The sequence below is a fragment of the Pieris brassicae genome, chromosome 8 (assembly GCF_905147105.1).
Source record: "Pieris brassicae chromosome 8, ilPieBrab1.1, whole genome shotgun sequence".
In the NCBI taxonomy this organism is placed as follows: Eukaryota; Metazoa; Arthropoda; class Insecta; order Lepidoptera; family Pieridae; genus Pieris; species Pieris brassicae.
This window is the reverse complement of record NC_059672.1, coordinates 15,850,486-15,871,559: the sequence shown is the minus strand read 5'-3', so window position 1 is coordinate 15,871,559 and position 21,074 is coordinate 15,850,486. Positions and strand designations below refer to the sequence as shown.

Here is a 21,074-nt window from a genome sequence, read left to right as displayed (position 1 = left end):
AGCTTCACCACATCACTGACTAATGATGATGACAGAACTTCCTGTGAATAAAACAATTAAAATAAAACCATCAATCATTTATTACAATCAATTAAAATCAATCAAGCTTTACATAACCACATTGGTGGTGTTTATTGCAATTATTCATTCACACATAATGATAAATAAAATAATACTAACACTGAACACATATTTGGTAAATTTTAATTACACCTTAAAGCCTTGTTGGACACAAGTGGACGGCATAATACCTTACCGGCCTATGAGATCAAATTTACATTTGCCGTGCCTTCCTTTTCTTTATAATCAAAAAATACTTAACCTAAATAAAAAAAAACCTTGTTTTCTATTATGGTTAAGCCTGATTAGAATTTTTAATACATAAATTTCTTTGTTTCTTAGTGTTATTTTGAACTATATCAACACATGGCCTTAACATGCAGTGCCAATACATGATCAATAACAATATGGTTATACATGCCTTATATGTATGAATATGATTTTAGTAAACTTATACTAGCAACCTACCAGCTAACATAGTTTAAGGGGCATAGTAATCAGATCACATTTTTTTATTTTTGGTTACTGCTCATTGTAAGTCATCTTTAGATGTTTATTTTATTAAAGATTACCTATTCAAATTTAAAGCTGATACAAAGTATATTCGCGAGAAAAAATTGAAAAAAAGTTTAAAATGACCAATGTAATATATATGATATAGCTGAAAATAAATTTCTATATATAATAAGAGATCTATTATCACTCCCTGTATGTAATCACACACTTATACTTCCCAGAAGTCATTACTATTAAATGACTAGGTCACTCACACACTTTTAAGTTTTAAAAACAGTGTTTCACATGTAGAGTGCAAGTGTACCAAACGGTAAAATCCACAAAGTGTAAAATTACAATTTTCTTCACCTCATTCCCAACAATTGTTATTAGTTACTTTGAAGCAGACAAAACTACATAAAAGTTTTCTCATACTTTGTTTCTTGAAGTATATTTTGAGATAATATCTTAATTTTTTTCTAAAGATGTCATCAAACTTACTTAGATTTTATATCACAATTGTCGTCCAGAAATAGGTAGGAATTAGAAATGTGCTTAAATTGTTGAGAATTTTACATGAAATAATATCACACATTTTTAAGTTTTGTACTTGAAGGAATGCAAGTACTTATTAATAATTTAGTGCCAAATACAAATTAAATCTATAACTCAATTGTTTATTCCTCCATTGTAGGCATAATCAGCTTTGTTATGCATCACAAGATGATTGTCAACAAAGTAGAAACTGTCTGAGCATGTTTCAAATGGGGCAGCAATCATTTCTTCAACTGAAATTTAAAAAAATACTTTATTAACATTATCTGTGTCACATATGTCTCAAGTTGGAAATTTAATAATACATGCATTTATTTCTACAATGATTTTTCTTAAAAGGCATGTAAGTAATCAGCTTTCTGGGCATATTAGTCTCACCACACTTTTTAATTTTTGATTCATTGTGTCCTTGTGTTTTAGTAGCCATACATAATTGTTTATTTACCATAAATTATAAGTCAATAATTGAGTTCTTTAGAATTTAACCCAGTCAGTATTTGTAGTAACAGAAGTGTAAATTTAATACTACAATTACTGAGATACTGTCTGTACTGTTCATATTAGGAAGTAATTATCCTAGTTGTAAATAAATGTGTACTACAACTACAGCTTATATGCCAGTGTAGAACAAAAAGTCTATCACATTAAATAAAATTTTACCAAGATCTGGTGGAAGAGTAGGAAACTCATAAATATGTTCACAGGTATTTCTTGAAAATGGAATGCAGAATCCAAATTCAAAATCAAATGTTTTCAATAGTGTATCCCGAAAGAAATGCTTTTCAATCATTCTGAAGTGATTAACTGGTCTTGCCCCAACAGTAAATTCAACTCTAAAAAAAAGAAAATTATTTTAATAACTTATATTTCTTTGACCTACCTATAGCGTACACTCAAAATTTTACTGTAAATAAACATGATAAATAAAAATATTTATGTCAAGTGATTTATAAATAATTTCTACTATTTCACATGATCTCAAATCTGAATCTTACTGCAGTCACTAAGCATTGAAGACACTATTTAAATGTTAAGCTTTAACATCCTAAAGTACTAGTCCCTACAAGTGCACTAGGCTAATGCCTGGTTACAAAACCTGGATTGCTGGATTATACTTTATATTCTTTAAAGAAAATTGAAATCTTGGTCCTAACTACTTACGTGGCACCAACGGTTCGCAACTTTAAAAACTGCGGTGTAAATTGGTATCGTACGAACCGTCCGGCATTAGGATCCAACGGATCATCAGATCCATCTTCACCGCCCTCATTATCAACACCGAAGTCTGTTGGGGGTTTAGCAATCTCGAACAGAACCGTACCCGTTTCCAAATCACGAATTTTAAATCTTGTAAAATCTATGTCGTATACGTTTGCTTCAGGGCTACATAGGTAGGTATCTGTAATTTTGTCTAACTTCAAAACATCATCTGGAGTAACTTTACTAAGGATTTCATCTCTACTTGCTTCAACAAGAGATAATGATTCGCATTTCTTTCCTACCAAACTCATTTTCATTAAAATAAATTGAGAGCAACTAAAAACAATAGTTATTCAAAACATATTTTTATAGCTAATTAGGCTTTTTAGTTGATTTATTTATGGTAAATCTAAACGTCATAAATTTTAAATTTATATATAAAATTCGAATTGTTTAAGCCAACTGAACTAAATAATTTGGAAAAAAATCGACCCTGCAAAATATACTTGATTCAAAAATCGAAATTCTGATGTTAATCGATAGGAAGTCCTATCCAGAAATAACCACAGACTTAGTAGAGGGAATTTGTAGTTTGTAGAGTATTGACCATAGATATAACTTTTGTATTAATTTTTTCTATGGCCTAGGGCTTGAGACACATTCTCTTTTCGATATTAATTAAAATAGTCACGCGACAAAGCGTGTTCTAATGGCATTCTAATACAAAATCGGTTAGCATTAGTGGGCCGTGTGGGTGTAATTGTGTACTTACACACGACCGGACGAGACTTAAGGACACCTTTAAGCCCCTGGTAATATTTTTTGTATAGTATCGCTGATTAGATTAGATTAGTAAAGGCCATCATAGAAACTGCGATAGAGTAACAAATTTTAGCTTTACGCCTTGTTTTACATTATGGTAGGTGTGACTCCCGTATGTCAAATCCCATACAGACCTCATTAATAATGTCAAAAAAATTACATGTTGTTTTTAATGACCTAGGGATTTACTAAGTTAACTACATTAATCGTAATATAATTAAAACAAAACAACTTTAGAATAAGTGACAAGTATAGTTACATAATATGTCATAGTTTAACAATGTTACAAATCGATTTGAACGCATCCATAACGTTGACGCAATTTCCGCTTAACACGATAGGTTGAAGTCTGAATTGAAGCATGCGCATTGTCATTTTCAGTCATTGAGTGGTCAAAGATTCATTGTTTTACAATTTACAATTACATTTATCAAGATAAAATAGGGCGAACGCTCAAGTGTTGAACTGTGATAAGTTAATTCTAGGTGTTAGTGAATTATCTAATGTGCATATAAGTGAAAAGTATAATATCAATATGCTTATCAAAGAATAGTAAGTATTGTTAAGGTTATATGCTCTATTGAGGAAATAAATCGATTTTTTAACAGTCAGCAAAAAATTTACAATTGCTTTCGTAAGTGTTATAATGAATAAAATGACTTAAACGTATACCTTCTTAATACAGGATTCAAATATAAGTACAGTGTTTAAAGTTAAACGTTTGGTTAAACTTCACAAATAATAAAATATTCTAAACATATGTATCGAATCTTGAAAGCAACTAAAAAACGTCTTATTACTATATTTATATAAATATTCTTTCTTTTTCAGTCGTGTTACACTACCATTAACAGTTGAAGAGGTAAGATTTTTTTACCAGTTACTTAGGCTTAGCAGTTTTTTCCTGATTTCAGTTTAAAATAAGTTGTTACGAATTTTCAAATTTGGTTTCATATAAATTATTATTATTACGATAAAGACCTGCACTTAACGTGGCTTAAAAAAAAGATATATTAGAGAAATTAATAATTTCAGTGATTACAATTTAAAAGTTTGGATAAGATAATGCAATTCTGACCACCTAAGTAAATTTCTTTCTGATTTAATATGTTGCAGTGACAGGAGTATAAAAAGTAGAACCCTCTAAAGAAGCTTAAGTAATTTATACTTTAATATTTATTATAAGTTTAATTATAAAATATCTATACATCTTACATGTTATTTAAACATAATAACATAAACTATTAACCTTTATTATGTCCTGTTTATTTTGATGGCTAAAACATAAGAGTAATGAATACCACTAAAAAACTTTTTGACTATAATTGTAAAACATTCTTACTTTACAATTATTTAATTTGCATGTAAATTAGACCCTAACTACAACATTGACAAAATCTTTCAATACTTGTATGTAATGTATATTATTTTTTTATACCAAAGTTTAAAATAATTTAAGCATGCATATGCATTCAAGTAGAATGCATATGCATGCTTAGTGCTGGACCTCTATAAAAGTGGAAGAGTCCAGTGGGCTAGTGGCCAACGTCTTAAAAGATAGATTAGTTATGTAAGTACTCTTGTATTGATTTGCACATCTTAACTGTTTGGGAATATGTATCTTGGGATATAGTAATTAATTATTATAAGGTATGGAATTATGTCCTTATAAAAAATCACATTATTTACTCAAATAAAATTTGACTGTATACTGTATAACATATTAATTAAAATTATTAATTTGGTCACTGTACACTGCCAAATATTAAAAAACTTAAGGTTACTTAGAAAGATAAAAAGCATAGGTTCTCGTGCAAGCATAAAGTGTAAAATGAAAAGGTTTTACAATTAATACCCTAATAATAATTTCTTAAAAGTGCAGTTTCCACACAACCTATTACAGTAACCATTTATATGGTTGGGTTACAAATTGGCATACTTAAATGGCATGGAGGTTTTTGCATATCTCATTTTTTAAATTCATATAAAGTTAATTAAAATTGTAGTTTGTTAGCACTGGGCATGAGGATCTTGTGTTATTTCAAATCCCAGCAGTAAACCAATGGAATTTCTTTTTTAATGCATGAACAATTATATGTAATTGTTCCTGCATTTTATTTACCTATGGCTACTAATATCTAAACTCTCCATGAGAAGAGGCCACTGAGTTATTTAATATTTTTAGTCTTAGGGTAGTACACATGACTTATTAAGAGTAAATATGTACATAATGATATCTAGTATATATTGACAAGAAGAGGATAAATATAGTTTTACTAAGTTCGTCTGCTATTGCCTCTAAGGCAATTAAGATATTCCTAATTTAATCATAAAATAGGTCAGAGACAATTTTAATAGTGAATATAAAATATGCACATACATGCACAATACATGTTATTTCGCTTTAAAAATAAGCGAGTGTTATCCATCCTCTGCATGCTTTGAAAATTAAGAAGTAGTTCAGTAAAGTGATGCTTTGATTAGAGGCGACTTCAAAATTGTCTATTGACAAAGTTGAGTCGCACTGTCGCGGAGTAGGCTACTGCAACAAGGTCAAGGCTGTAAGCTCCGCGAAATATATGACCCACTTTCAAATAAAATTAAGCAAATTTAATAAATTGTTGACTATAAACCTAGGAGTCAGGTCAGCTAAGTTGTAGCAGAAGCTTTTTCTAAGAAAACAAAATATTGAATGAATACGTAGTCGTAGTACGTATAAGTTAAATTTTTGAGTTAAATGTAATTGTATGCATATCCAAGACTCAATGTTAGTATAGTTTTAGTAGTAGATAGATTTTTAAAATGTTCTCATGTTAAACCAATTTGATAAGCAACAAAAGCTCTATTCTGTTTCATAAATTTTTGGACGGAATACAGACCGAGCCCTAATGTTCCCTCATTACTGCTTCCTTCCACTGTAATTTCAGATTATTTACCAATAATATTTCTAAGACATTTGTTATACCAGGACTCGTGTTGGGTGGGGGCACCTTTTGTTCGACGAATTATATTACGTATCGTAGGACGTATGTTTTAAAATGTAAAAGGTGATTTGATTATTAAATAGGTTGTCGTTTATATATTGTTCCTGCTTCAAAATTGCTTGTAAAACCTAAAAAAATTAACGATAAAATTTTAACTTTCTTGTTTTTGTCTAGTAAAGTCTTATTGGTTTATTTTTATATTAGTATGTATTATTATGTAATCGTTTTTATTAACTTACTTATTAACTTAAAAATATATAAACAAAATATAGAGAAGTCGTGATATGCTCTGAGATTTAATGGAAAGTCTCTGGTCTAAAGTTCAGTTTATATATTTTATGTGACGATATAAAGTTTAGTGTAAGAAGTCATCGAAAAAATAATTATAAAAATTTAATTTTTAATTACCATTACACATAACTTTAATTTCCTCCGCTTCTTTTACAACTGTGATTTTTTTTAGATACACAATCCTGAACAATTGAGGACGAGTCTATGACTTGATCAGTCCATCTTGTTGGCGAACGTCCACGCGATCCTTTAGTTTAGATGTTGCCAATCATGATGAGCTTCTCTAGGTTCTCGTCGCCCCTACGCATTTTGTGACGAAAGTTCAAAATGATGCGTTTTCGGTATATCGAATATGGGTATAATACCTATATATATTAAAAATCTGATTAATATCTACGTATATATTATGTTTAAGTGTATACAAAATATTTCCATCCACAAGTCACAGTTGCGTTTAATGCTAAAAAAGGAATAACTAATATTTATGAGGTGGCAAAATGTAAACAATACTTGATGCTGTGGAGAAATAGGCTGGAGAAATAGGCTTACGCCAGCGTTTTTCACAAAGGCGCTTTCTATAGCAAAATATTATACGATTTTTAGCGGTTACGATTGCCATTTTGGTTATAGAACAGGAATAAGAACAATAATAATTTCTACTCAACAATAGTAAAAAAATTAAGATAATTTTTTTATAAAGAAAATAACTTATATGATTGGCGTTTCTAGTTATATTATTCAAATAGTAGGATGCTTTTTTGGACTAATTATTACATTTGCTGTTCTATAAAATTATCTAAAATACTTTTGTATGAACGCAAATGTTCGTTGCTAAAAACTTACAGAATTAGAAAGGGAAGTTCGAAGCTTTTCAAAGCTCTTTACGATCATGTACATAAAATACCGTTATAAACTTTTTTTATCCATATAGTACCCAATTTTTTTTACTTAATTTTTTTCTACAGTATCAAGTGGCTCAGCTTTTCTGCGTAGCTGAGGTATCAAAAAACGAAACCGGTGGAGGCGAAGGCATAGAAGTAATTAAGAATGAACCATTCAAAGACTACCCCTTACTTGGTAAGTAATACGTTTTCCAAGATCTTTTAAGATAATGGTGTAACTTGGTTTTTAGCAAAGAGATATGATCCCCAAACGGATTCTTGATATTTTTTACGTATTTTGAAGAAGACATGCTTTGAAATTTTAAGAATTAATAATGTTTTTATGCAGGAACTTTCGGCTGTTTGCTCGTTGCATTAATTTTGTTTGAAGGTTGATTTTTTTAAATATTACCTTATGTTATTTAAATATTACAAAATACGTAAAGTGCGTCATAATTCGCTATTAAATATTGCTTACCTTGATAAATATTTCCTCATATTATTTTAATATGTTCTACCTCATCATTATTATTTTTCATCTAAAAATATTTTTTGTATAACACTTAAAAAAATACAGTTACCTAAATATAAAAAAATGTGATTACAGGATTCAAGTAATGTAATACCGTATTAGAAATAAAACGACGATACTAACTTTAATTATGTACAATTCTAATGAAATTTCTTAGTAAAATCCTGTAGGGAATAAAAGCACATTCGTAACAAAATCTGCGACCACATCACACATATTTAATTTTGTTTTTTCTCAAAAAAGAAATTGTTCTTATAATTGTATTTAAGTGTCTTGTTATCTATAGAAAATAATAACTGGATATCTAACTTTATATTATATAAATAAAAATATTGGAAAAATTAAATTTTCGATTAGTTTACCCATATTTGCAAACAAATTGCTCTATTAGCGAAGGGGTAATAAAAAAATTTGCAGTTCTTATCATACTTATCGTCGTCTTATCGTAAATGTATGTCGTATCAAAAATTACTTTATAATAATATGATATGTCATATTATTGTCTTTATTGCAAATTATTATCAGTAACAGGCTTAAGCAAAGTTTTACTAGTACTAAATAATTATCATAGAAAATATATGTATCTTAAATTAGAAAATTTCTTGAAAACGATAAAGTTCTCATTCTAATAATTAAGTCGCCATATGACAATTAACTTCAATTTTGGCGTCAAAACTACCTAGTTCTTCCAACATCCATTCTGATGGTATTTAGTTTGCGAGAACTTAATTCTGAAATTCGGAACCGGAATAGCTGCCGACTTTACAGTGTTAGTCAATATAGCACGACACAATACTAATATCAGCAACTTTCTAGTGAATACAGAAGGCAAGGCAACCAGCTCAAAAACGGTAGAAGTTAAAGCCTTTGAAACTGAATCCTGCTCCACTTGTCCTCCTTGCGTGGATAATGGTAAAATTTCCATGACCTACAGTAGTAATCGGTAGATGTAATCAGTAATGTACAAAACTGTAATTAGAGAAAAAAATACAACTGGAATTACGATTTATTTGATGTTATAATTAAACACGTTTGTATTCTATTTTGATTAAAATTATATTATAGATAATATATATTTATTTAATATAAAATATTAATACCACAGTTATTAGGGACACTGAATTAAGAATTATTTCAAATGTTAAAGGTTTGATGAGAGCGAGCTTAAGCAACACTTCTCGCTTTAGAATGAGTTGTAATCCTCATGTCCTCTACATAATATATAATATAATAGTTTAATTCCATTGTATATGTTATTTTAGTGTGCAATTTCGTTATAGTTCTCAGAATGTCTGTAGCGCTCAAGTCGCTTTTGGGAGTTAACTGGTTCCGGCCCAGGACTCACTCTCATTGTACGATAATGAATATGTTAGGACTCGATTGGAAGCTGTAATTCAGCTTACCTTACCTTAACTTAGCTATTAAATTCTTCCCTCCTTTCGATCTCCACGTCTAGCGTTCCAAAACTAAAAGCACTTTCTGCCGCGCACCACCTCTTTGTGGAACATTTAATTATTCATTAGAGGTATTTCCAAACACGAAAAGAGCTAAACCCTGGCGTTGCAGGTGTCGTGGGCCGCCGGCTCGTTTGACCCCATAAAAAACTTTTATGATCTGGAAACTAAATTTTCTTAGAAGATTTCATGTTAGAGCTTACATGTCATCTGACAGAAAAAAATATGTAAATAAAAATGTTACAAATTATCTTTATATTTCTACATAAAATAAAATAAATCAATGGCGCTACAAACTTTTTAGGTCTGGCCCTCAGATTCTGTATCTGTTTCATGACCATTTGTTAATCGAATCGAAGTAGGTGATCAGCCATCTGTCCCTGACGCACGCCGTCGACTTTTTGGGTCTAAAAAACGCCGGTTTTCTCACGATGTTTTCCATCAGCGTAATGTGCACATAGAAACAAAATCCATTGGTGCACAGCCGGGGATCGAACGTACGACCTCAGGGATGAGAGTCGCATGCTGAACCTACTAGGCCAACACTGCTCATATTTTTCTACATAAGTAAACAATATTTATTATGAAACCAAGATCGCAATTAACTACTGTTATTAAAATCTATGACAGTCCTGTAATTAACGCGTTTACAGTTGCTCAAAGGATTCTTATTAATTTGGGTATTTTTGTGTCTTAGCGAAGATTTCAGACTTACCATTATGGTTTCCGTACTTTATTTACGTACTACATATACCAACGTATACATTATAGTAATAGATCGAGCCTGGTTATTATCTATTTTACTTTTGTTGTTGACATGTTATCACTCAGCATTCTTAAATGCAACCTTCACATGAAGATTAAATTTTTATTTTCTATAATACTAAGTACTGGCAATAATGTAATTTAGATTATATGACTATGAACTTACAGTGCTACAGTTATAACAATATTTGAAGATGGAACTGGATTTATATATTTTAATGGCCGTATTAAATGTACAGGTCCGAAAGTGACAACGTCTGCGTCAATTATTTGTATGAAAATTGTTACAGCTAGTTTGGTATACATTTTTAAATATACTCAAGGCCGTGGTAAAGCAGCACTTACTAAAAACACGTACCTAAAAAGCCTCCCGGACGAAGCCGTAGGACTAAACATGTTTATTGTTATAAGGAAGGTAACAATCAAACAAAGATTCTTTAATCAACTTTAGCGTGATAACGTGAGTGATGACGTCACACGTATAATTTGCGTTTACACAACTGCGGTTATGTTTGGTTAGGTGTTGAACAAAATCCTTTATCGCTTCCTAGACATTAATTGTTTTAAACGTTCAAAACGTTTGCGTTACAATTGAATAATTTGAAATGCCAGTTTTGTATAACTTCAAACTTATGCCTAGAAATTGCCCGTGCACATGTGACACAACTTTTATAATCTATTCCCTACTCCGACCATAATTCCACTTCGGGTACATGTTCCACGTCAATTCGTAAACAACCGAATTTAATTTAATACATATTAAAAGACTAAAACAATTTTCAAATCTTACCACTATTTCAGGTAAAATTTATAAAGTTTGTGATATGTCGTAAATTAATATAAAGAGCAATCGTTTATGGATTTCTCAATTTATGTTAATTAATATAAAAACTTAAATTAGGAATGGAGCTAAAGGTTTATCGTGTCTTTAGATACTTACGAATACCGCTCAGGTTTATAATATTTATATTTCCTTAATAATAAAAGAGCTTTTTTATAATGATAAAATATAATGGTATGGTAATCTATGTTCATTTAAGGCTATGGCAGCCCCATCTAGTGCTGTCATCGGTAGGAATTTGACCTATATAACCTTTGAGCTTTTTACCGACTGATTACGTAAAAGTCACCTACCCGCACATATCTATTATTATACTCATCTATCTCTATTATCGTAATATTTTACTATTAATAAAGGTTAAAATTCCTGTTTGTTTTTTCATACGTAAAACGTCTTAAAGTGTCTCCCCTTGTATTTCATAATTATAAACAGTATTGTATTGTCTAGGGGGTAAATACTCATCGGGGCAGTACACTTACAAGATCTACCATCTGGCGTCCAAAGTGCCGGCCTTCATCAGATTGCTGGCTCCAAAAGGTTCCCTCGAAGTTCATGAAGAGGCCTGGAATGCCTACCCATACTGTCGGACAGTTTTAACGGTAAATTTTTGATGGACTGATTAAACTATTTGCTTAATTGTTTGCTTTCCAAATTTAGGGAGAATCAAGAGGTCCTAAGCCCCCCCCCCCCTAGGACCTCTTGATTCTCGGTTGTAGTCGGTACATTTATTTAGTTCAAGATTTTTTGTTTCTTACAAATACGCACGGTTCTATACAATTTATATTAAGCCTAGAACCCAACCTATATAAACTCCAAGCGTGGCCTATAACTGAAATATCAAAGAAGATATACTTCTTCTAGACATATACATTTTATACTATTTCGATGCAAAGTTGAAATTAACTCTCAAACCAAGTGTAAAACAAAAACTTTGGGTTTTTATCGATATAGGTATTTGAAGTGGATTCTAGGGAGAATTTCATTCTGTTGGAGTTGGCATCACTGAACTAGAGATAATGTTGATCAAACACAATCAAACGTGTAGTATTTTCTTTCTTTTTCTACTTATTTTCACCTAACAATGTGGACTAAGAATAGTCTTATTTTAATAATTATTTCAGAATCCCGGCTATATGAAAGAGAACTTCGTTATCTGCATAGAGTCTTTGCATTTACCAGACGCTGGAGACCAATATAATGTAAGTAACAATTTGTATTTAATTATTACCATTACAATTTCTGTATTTATACACTACTTGTTCTTGATTCTTTATGATGTTCAATCACTTATTTCCACAGTACATATTAATTGTTTAGTAATTTATCCATTGCTGACAATTTACCTTCGTAATTTATAAAATAATTCCATGTGAACATTAAAATTACATTCACCACATTATTAGACATTTGCTGGGTTATCCATAATTGCAAATTTGAAGGTGATTTTGCATATTGACGAGAATTGGCTGAAATAAGAAAAATTACTTTAAAATCGTTAATATTATTATTTGAGATTGCGATTTGAGTGTGTTGTAAGTCAGATAACGAATGGGCTTCGGCGAAATTCTTGATACCGAATGCTCTTATCGCTACATTTCGATTCGTACCTAGGTCTATTAAAAAAATAGTTCGACTCGTATAATTTAAACAGATACCCTATAACACGTCAAACTGCAACGTGCGAACTTAAAAACAGTACATACTTTTGCATTGCATGCATTATAGATTAATGGTATATGTACAAAAATCGTATTCATATATTAATTGTAAGGAATTGCAGCGAATGTAAATAGGATTTGCCATGGAATGTCTACAACTGTTAAACGTTGTCTACAAGAATTAATATACATTTATATTAGAACCAGCCAAAGATTTCATTTTAACGATTTTTAATCCCTCTGTTTCAGTTTTATCGACGTTTAAAATAAATAAAAGTTTATTATTAGTCGAACTATATTTTGGTGCTCATAATAAACATGTTTGACATCCTAATGAGGCACTGTAGCGTGAAAATTGGCATATGGTGAAAGTTAACGGCAGATGTATTGTAATATAATAAGTTTCAAAACAATTGAATCGGCCTCACCAACCAAACTCTTTTGTATGTAATTTCCGTAAAATAGTAAAAAAATACTGTTATATAATTTAGATTACGTTACTTATCATGATCTGTGTATATTAAATTATAGTTTGTACGTATAGCACAAAGATTTTTACGTACGCTTAATGAATAATTGATTTAAGCCTTTTATACTAGAAAAAGATATAGTTTCGAGGGAAGTCGAACTCAGGCTATATCCAGTAATGAGCAAATTAATAAAACTATGAAACTAAACTGCGCCTAGTTAATGATTTATTAAATATGCTATAAATACGTATGCATGTCTATGTATAAAGCAAGCCTTAGAAAAACTGTCATACAAAATCTTTGATCCCATGGGACAGTGGCATTAACACTCCATGATTTGTATATAAAACTTTCTCTGTTTTCGTCTTTAAGTCTCTCGAAATGATGTTTTAATTTTTCGACTATTACGTGTTAGATTGTGGAAAAAATTTGTTAGAAGCGTGTCTTGACCGAGACCTTTAGTTAATTACAAGGCCAGGTACGATGAGATAATAGTACGTATATAAATGGTTACCTAAATTAATCAACTCTTATCACTGATCATTTTCAATCAATTATACATTTTTTATTTATTTATATATCATTGAACATGTTGGAGTTCAATTTAACATGAAATTACATGCAACGGTCTACCTATTCGCTATTGAGCTATCTATTTCGAGCAGCTAGACTTCTTTCGATGAAAAGAAACTGTTAAAAAAGTCTTGATGATAATTATAACAGAGATTCATATTAATTGTACAGACAGTAAGTGAACGTATTTAGGAAGTTAATTCCATAGACTTAAGGTAGTCAAAATTTTGATTATGCTCTAAGTATAATTGTAACGATAAAGTTGAAATTTTTGAGGTAGGAAGGGCTTTTTTTTAACTAAAAGAGATAGTAAAAATAAAGTAGGGCAAGGTAGTTAGCAAAGCTACATTTTGTAGATGTAGGAAGAAACCGTCTCAATATACTTAAAACAGAGGAAAGTTTAAAGTTGCCTTCTTTATCAATTTTTCCTTTTTTTGTACAGGATAAAGTTTGATCTGAAAATTACCATTAAGCAAAAGTTTTTCACCATTCGATAGGATTATAAAGTTCACAGAGTTAAAGCTATTGTTAAAAACCAGCATAGTGAGAACTACACATTCATTTCAATTCATTCATTGACTAATTTTATCAACGACTACTTATGCCATGTTCGTCCAGAACGATATCGTGTCTGAAACGACTCTAGTATGGAGTTGTTATTCAAATAAAGCAATAGAAAGAAATTGTAACGTATTGGATATTAACAATATAAATGACTTAGACTGTCGAGTGTCAAGCTTAAAATTCTCAAAGAAACAGATGCAGCCAGAGGCCAAGACCTATAAAAAGTGGTTGACACTGGATTAGTATCATTAATCTTTTAGAACGCAAAACAAGGTCGCATCTGCCAACTATTTGTCTCTGGTCTCTTGCACTTAAAGGCTAGAAACTTAAAATTCCACAATACACTACTGTACGAATGCCTTAGTGAATTATTGTAATATCTTGCCCCACTTAAATTATTCTATTATATCGCAATGAAAAACTTACAGTTTTATGTACCTTGTATAGACTAATTGAGATTTTATTAAATACACAGACGTATATCATTACTATTGACTCTGCAATGAACTGAATTGAGAATATTAGGAGCAAATTAACCCAAAAAATGCATAGGTCAAGTGGCTTTACACTGTATTCACAATTAGTCATACATAAGCCAAAGTGTTCTGTATTTATATTGTTCCAAAATTGTATTGCGTTATTCATCTAATACCAGATTTACTCTCAGCCTTTTCGGGTAGGGATGTAGTACATATATGTGTATAGGTCACTCGCACTTCCACTGCTTATCACGCTTGTGTTGCCATTTTTAAAACGTTCAATATAAGAGCCGAGTATGAACACTCACTAGTGACGATATTGTACTAAGAATTTAGGGTAATATTTTCGGCAGCGGCAGGTCCAATCCAAGTGCAAATGTTCTGTAAGTTTTCACACAATCTTTTGTCTCTAGAGTTGAATGGGTTAATGACCGATACAATATACTCACTGGGCGTATAGCCTTAAATAAGAACGCCTGTAATTATATAATAACAATTTCCTGTGTACCTCCACAGTTTAACGGCATCACAGATGGCTTTGTTCGGCATAAAATTCCTATAAAAAGCTTCCCGTAGTGATATTGTCTGTTGTAAGCGCGATGGCAATATTATATACGAAAGTTTGTAAATCAATTTCGTTGATTTTATTACTTTGGAACTGTTAAGGGTTGTCTTAAATTCGATAATATAATAGTGAATTTAAAAATCTGTTGCCTGAATAAGTTTTACTGCTGTTTGTACTAAAGTTGTATTTAAAATATAATTCCGATACCAAAGCCAATCGTATAAGACTCATATTCAGTGTGATTTCTTTGAAATTTGATATATTTATCCTCCTTTTGATTATATTATGTTCAATTTTTTTATATTGTAGTGTAACGAAGTGATAATAATAAAAAATATATTTAATTAGATATGAATACGGGTTTAAAATAAAATGCTTTATTTAAGTGCAAGAAACAGTGTGTCATAAGAAATAATTAAATTACGTAACGTAGTAATGAAACTAATTGCCTTGAAACACTGTCCGAAGGTTACTCGCGGTACGGACATAGTATTCTAATGTGAACGTAAATGAAAAACTATTCGTAATGTTTTTTATAGAAGATAATGAAGACGAAAAATATTTACGGTCATCATACTATACAGAACAACGAAGGGTTTATATCCACATTTCTGACGGCCAACGTCTTTTCAATGTTGTTAGGAATAAAAATAATTTAGTCTTCAATTTTTACAACAGTATTGACGTAAAACATGTTTAAAATAAATATAACCTTCGCAATGTTAGTTGGTTTTTATACGCCACGTTTATACACTTAATTTAATCCATTAATAAATTTGTATTTATTCGTCTTAAAGTCAATTCTAGTATGTATGTGAATAATTATTTTTTATTAAAAGCTGATTAATAAAATATCTATTTGTATTAGTATAGACAAAAATCAATATTTTAAAGATAAATATACACTTGTTGAAAACAAAGAAATATAAATTTTGTAAATTGATTGATGACTGCCGCGGGACTGTTTTAATTTAGAAAATTACCTTTAAATATTAATATTTTTTATCACATACATTTAAATACGATTCAATGATTTACAGGTGCACGAGCTGCCGCCAGAAAAGCTTAAGACGCGCGAAGTCGTCAACATAGACATTGCCAACGACCAAATGTCAGCCGCGGACTACAAGGCTGAGACCGACCCCACGAAGTTTAAGTCTACAAAGACTGGACGGGGTCCATTGGTCGGGGCCAACTGGAAGAATGAGGTCAAGCCAGTCATGACTTGCTATAAACTGGTCACCGCCGAGTTTAAGTGGTTCGGTCTCCAGGTATTTTACTTTAATATTTTATTTATTTATTAATGTTTTAAAAACAATATTCGTTTGTTATCTCTTGACAAAATATAACACTTTTTCTATTTATTAATACTCTCTAAACAGTTTAATTTTTGTATAAAATTTGTGATTATTTTAGATATACAGTCAAAATCTTTTATAACGACATCGAAGTGACTACTGATATTTGGTCGTAAAAACCAAATGGTGGTTATTAAGTACCTATAACATAGAATGCAGCCGGGACCATTGATTTTGGTCAATAAAACTAGTATGTTGTTCTAAACGTTGTCGTTGTAAACGGTCTTGATTGTATAAGGCCTCATATACGTGACTTGTTGACGGATTCAATTATATATTGTGTTCTTGGTGGATGTAATAAGTTTCCATTGTAATTTGGTAATATGAAATTATTTATTTATTTCCAGAGCAAAGTTGAGAATGTGATCCAGAAATCTGAGCGGCGGTTATTCACCATCTTCCACAGGTAATATATTTTTAATAACCTATGCAAGCAATAAAAATTCTGAATTTATGAAAACACTAATTAACACGATATGAAAAAAGTTGTGTGTGGTTTTCAAACGAGTTAAAATTTATTTTAATTACAGTCACAACCGTTTAGAACAACATCCCGGTCATATTGACCAAAATCATAGTCCCGGCTGAATAATATTGTATTAGGTACTTAATAACTATGTCATCGTTTTACGGTGAAATATGAGTAGTCCTTTCGATGTCATTATAACAGATTTTGACTGTATATATTTTTAATAAGCCATACTGGCCTATTGGCTTCAAAGTGCAACGCTCATCCCTGAGGTCGTAGGTTTGGTCCCAATTTGCGCATTTAACACTCGTTGGTAAGGTGAAAGGTGTGAGATGGCTTACACTCAAAATATCGACGGTGTGAGCCAGGCACAAAGGCAGATGATCAGACTTGTAAAATTATCAAAGAAACGGTTACAATGTGAGGCCAAGACCTATATAGGGTTGCGGCGTCACTGCATTATTATTCATTAATTAAGACTTTATGGCTGTTCAATTCGGAATCGTTGTAAGAAAGTTTAAGACGGCTTAACTGAGTGACGTTCGCTAAGTCTATTGTTTTTGGTATAATTTTAGAGAAACTTAACAAATCTTTAAAGATAAACCAATAATTATTGCAATTATTTATCTAAATTATTCTATATTTTGATATTAACTGAAACTGCATAAATCAAACTTATAACTTCCTACTAATACTTAAATGAATTAATTAATATTAACCGTAGTAAATCTCTGTAATATATGCAGTGCAGTCTGTAAAATAATTAAATAAAAATAAAATATAAAAATTAGGTAAACTATACAATTTACACTATTAGTTTGCGTAAACTTATTATAGACTGAGTTCTTCTAATGTCTCTGCATACAAATATAAACTTAGTGATGGATTTTGATATACGGGAGTGATACTTTACGCTAATTGTCGACTTTGAATCTTGTCCTATAACCATTTAATAAGCATTTTTAAATAAACTTGCCCTATATTGGTATTTATATTTAATTACAGACAAGTCTTCTGTTCTATGGACGACTGGTACGGTATGACAATGGCTGACATCCGCGCCATTGAGGACCGCACTAAGGAAGAGCTAGAGAGGCTTCGTCGTGAAGGTGAAGTGCGCGGTATGCGCGCCGACAACGAATAAATGGAGACAGCCCTAGCGCACGAGTATGTTGCTACGTGACAACCCTACGCGAGACGACTTGTGACAGCCCTCACGCTGTGACCACGTGACAGCCCCGACACCTTAAACCAGGCGGTTACTAACCAGTCGCACAATTCGCAACCAGTTCCTACATATATAATACCAATACCAAAACCGATTATAGCTAAAATCAAATTACTGATGACAGCAATGAATTGCGATTTGTGATTACCACTTAGGACATAAAACCGAGCCTTTCGCGTTTCACTCGCTTTAATAGCGAAAGTCGCGTGTCAACTACCGTGCGCTTCCATACTGTGACAACCTTGAGCGCAAGCACTGAATAATTTTACCAAATTTGTCTGAACTCTTCCAGTTAATAATAAAATATTTATTGCAATAAATATATTTATTTATACCCTGCACCTTTATTGTGTAAAAGGGAACGCCGTCCGCGAAAAGGCAAGATAACTTAATAGGGGTGGTGGCTATTACATGATGGTACTATTAGTTAATGTAGTACAATTGAAAATTTTCCTTTATCTTGACAAAATAGAGGAGCTTCTTAATTTTGTAATTTTTAGTTACCATTACTTTGGAAAGTAAACAATTATGTTAAGACCTACATATATATTGTATTTCAGCGGTTACGATTCTACTAAGTCTAAACCTGTAACACTAATTGTTATCCATTTATATCACTGATAGTACCGAGACTTATAGACTGCGCCTTGTATGAATTTAGAAACACAATAAAGTTGCAAGCAAATATGTTGTTTAAAAATATAAGGTTTGCGCTCAAAGTGTCTGCGCACAGAATGCTCGAGTCTCAATAGAGATATACATTCAGGACTGCAGGCAGTCCATTGCTTAACATTTTCAAGCAGGAGCATTTGACTCCTAACCTTGAGTTAAAATTCATTCAGATTTTAGTAAAAACATACACTAGATACATATTTAGCTTATACGAAAAGAAAGTAGAAAAAGTCAGAACCTTATTGGGTGTACCCATGTACATTCTCCTTGGCAATAGTTTGCACATAGTTTTTAAATATATAATAGTACTTATTGCTCATTCTACGCATTTTTGAGAATATAACTAATAGATAATCAATATCTCTACTGAGACGAGGGCATAAACCCTTAGCAAAATAATTTCATTATAATGTGGTATAGAATAAATATTTAAATAAATGGATGTAGTCAGTGGTTCAAGGTAGTGTATTTGTTACCGAAAATTAAAAAATGTTAGAGTTCTTGGACAATTTATTAGCAACGAGATTTTGTGAGATACAGCATTTAGGTAATGAAATATATATCTAATGTTCTATGAAATTTCCTGTGTGAAACAGGCTATGCTGTGTGTGTGTATATATATATATATATATTCGGTAAAATCTGCTTATGAAAGTAGTAGTATTTCATTACTTTCATTCATATCATCAAATTCATAGATCTTTTGATTACGTTGTTGTAAAATATAATGGTTGACGGTTACTCTGAGACGATTAACTGGCATCGGTCGCATTCACCAATGCATGGCCGAAATGTATTATAATTTGGTTGTTCCGGGTCACGTTTAGATGTGAACGTCGCGTTCTATATCAGTATTTTGATGTGTGACATTCCAGGGGATTGAGACAAAATCACATTGCGACAGGCGTTACCTACTAACTACAAATGAGTTGTGTACGGGAATGGTCTCGTGACGTAGCATGTGCTAATGTTATTCCCATACATATTAGTTTGGGGTTATTGGGTCACGCCTGCCACACAATGAGTTTGCCTCAAGCCACAGATCCCGACTATGTGAATAGTTTTGTTCCCGATGGCTCTCTGTAATTGATGAAATAACTACATAATAGGTTGAGATGTACAATGTGTAAAGTTAACAGGTTAATATTAATGTAACATTTTTCGTTCGGGTTTTCCGAGCCCTTTGGGCTGTGATAGCAATGGTTCTATTCAATATAAGTTTAACCACAAGATCACGGGGGCTCTTTTCTTGACTATTGCACTTTATTTTTATTATTTTTCTATCATCTAAGTTGTAATAAGTTTAACATTAAATACAGCGTGATACATATATTTAAAAGTAGTCTTTTATTGGTAGAAACTAGATTCGATATTATCCCTATTCTATGTACTTATTTTACTAGTATTCATATGAAAGTACAATGAATTGCATATTTTACAGGTTTTATAGACATAATAATTGTGTTTTTCGATTCAAATAAAATATTTTATCGCTTCTAGGACGCGAACGTCTATATTATTTACATACCTTCACAAATCAAGCGCCAATTTTTACCAATCGTGGTCAGCGAGATACTAAAAAGAAGAGAAGAAAAGAAAGAGAGTTGTAAATAGTGTAAAAAATCGCGTCGAGATTCGAGAAGTTTAATGATAATATAACATTTGTTTGTTTTAAAATTATTATTTTAGAAACAATAAGTGCTTCAATTTCTTAAATATAAAAAAAAATTCAGAGTACATTAGTACATTAATGTAAACAATATGCAAGAAGTTTTCTTAGAATTTACGCAGTAACTAGTAATTAGGTATATAAGTGAACTCTTCAAATTGTAGGGTTAATAATTATTTTTAGTCAGAATGCTTAATTCTGCAGGCACACAATGGGCAATGTAATTGGTAGTATAAAATGCTAATATTGTCAATTTTCAATTTGAATGAAATGATGAAATTTTCTTCTGCATTGAACTATTATTAATATGATTATATGGTAAATTAACATTTGTTCTAAAATGTAATATATGGAGTATATTCAAGGCCAATGAAATAAATAATATGACATAAAGAGTTTTTATAGTAGCTAGTACCTCAGTCCTCTTTTTGGTTTCTGTTATATTATACATCATGACTCTTTCTTAAAAAAACACTGTTTCAAAAGAAA

The 21,074-nt window shown here is 31.2% G+C and overlaps 2 protein-coding genes across 2 annotated transcripts; one reads left to right on the top strand and one right to left on the bottom strand.

Moving 5' to 3' along the window:
• Positions 1-62: 62 nt before the first annotated feature.
• LOC123713600 (protein unc-119 homolog) lies at positions 63-2,828 on the bottom strand. Its single transcript, XM_045667347.1, has 3 exons — positions 2,272-2,828; positions 1,771-1,943; positions 63-1,343 (listed from the first exon to the last, which is right to left on the bottom strand). The coding sequence occupies exons 1-3, from the start codon at positions 2,625-2,627 to the stop codon at positions 1,225-1,227; spliced, it is 648 nt and encodes a 215-aa protein (XP_045523303.1). The 5' UTR covers positions 2,628-2,828; the 3' UTR covers positions 63-1,224.
• A 661-nt stretch (positions 2,829-3,489) lies between these two features.
• Positions 3,490-20,420, top strand: LOC123712841 (phosphatidylinositol transfer protein alpha isoform). The gene is made up of 8 exons (XM_045666135.1): positions 3,490-3,684; positions 3,964-3,994; positions 7,373-7,484; positions 11,328-11,479; positions 12,002-12,079; positions 16,230-16,460; positions 16,895-16,953; positions 18,022-20,420. Exons 1-8 carry the CDS (start codon positions 3,668-3,670, stop codon positions 18,158-18,160), a joined length of 819 nt encoding a protein of 272 aa, XP_045522091.1. The 5' UTR covers positions 3,490-3,667; the 3' UTR covers positions 18,161-20,420.
• The last annotated feature ends 654 nt before the right edge of the window (positions 20,421-21,074 follow it).

Bases quoted from the DNA above. Each gene is read 5' to 3' on its own strand.
- LOC123712841 (XM_045666135.1), top strand. The intron at 3,995-7,372 runs GTAAGATTTTTT...TTTTTTCTACAG, and splicing joins TACCATTAACAGTTGAAGAG to TATCAAGTGGCTCAGCTTTT. The intron at 16,461-16,894 runs GTATTTTACTTT...ATTTATTTCCAG, and splicing joins TTAAGTGGTTCGGTCTCCAG to AGCAAAGTTGAGAATGTGAT.
- LOC123713600 (XM_045667347.1), bottom strand. From the start codon at position 2,627: ATGAAAATGAGTTTGGTAGGAAAGAAATGCGAATCATTATCTCTTGTT. The intron at 1,944-2,271 runs GTAAGTAGTTAG...TCTTTTTTTTAG, and splicing joins TTGCGAACCGTTGGTGCCAC to AGTTGAATTTACTGTTGGGG. The intron at 1,344-1,770 runs GTAAAATTTTAT...TTTAAATTTCAG, and splicing joins TACTCTTCCACCAGATCTTG to TTGAAGAAATGATTGCTGCC.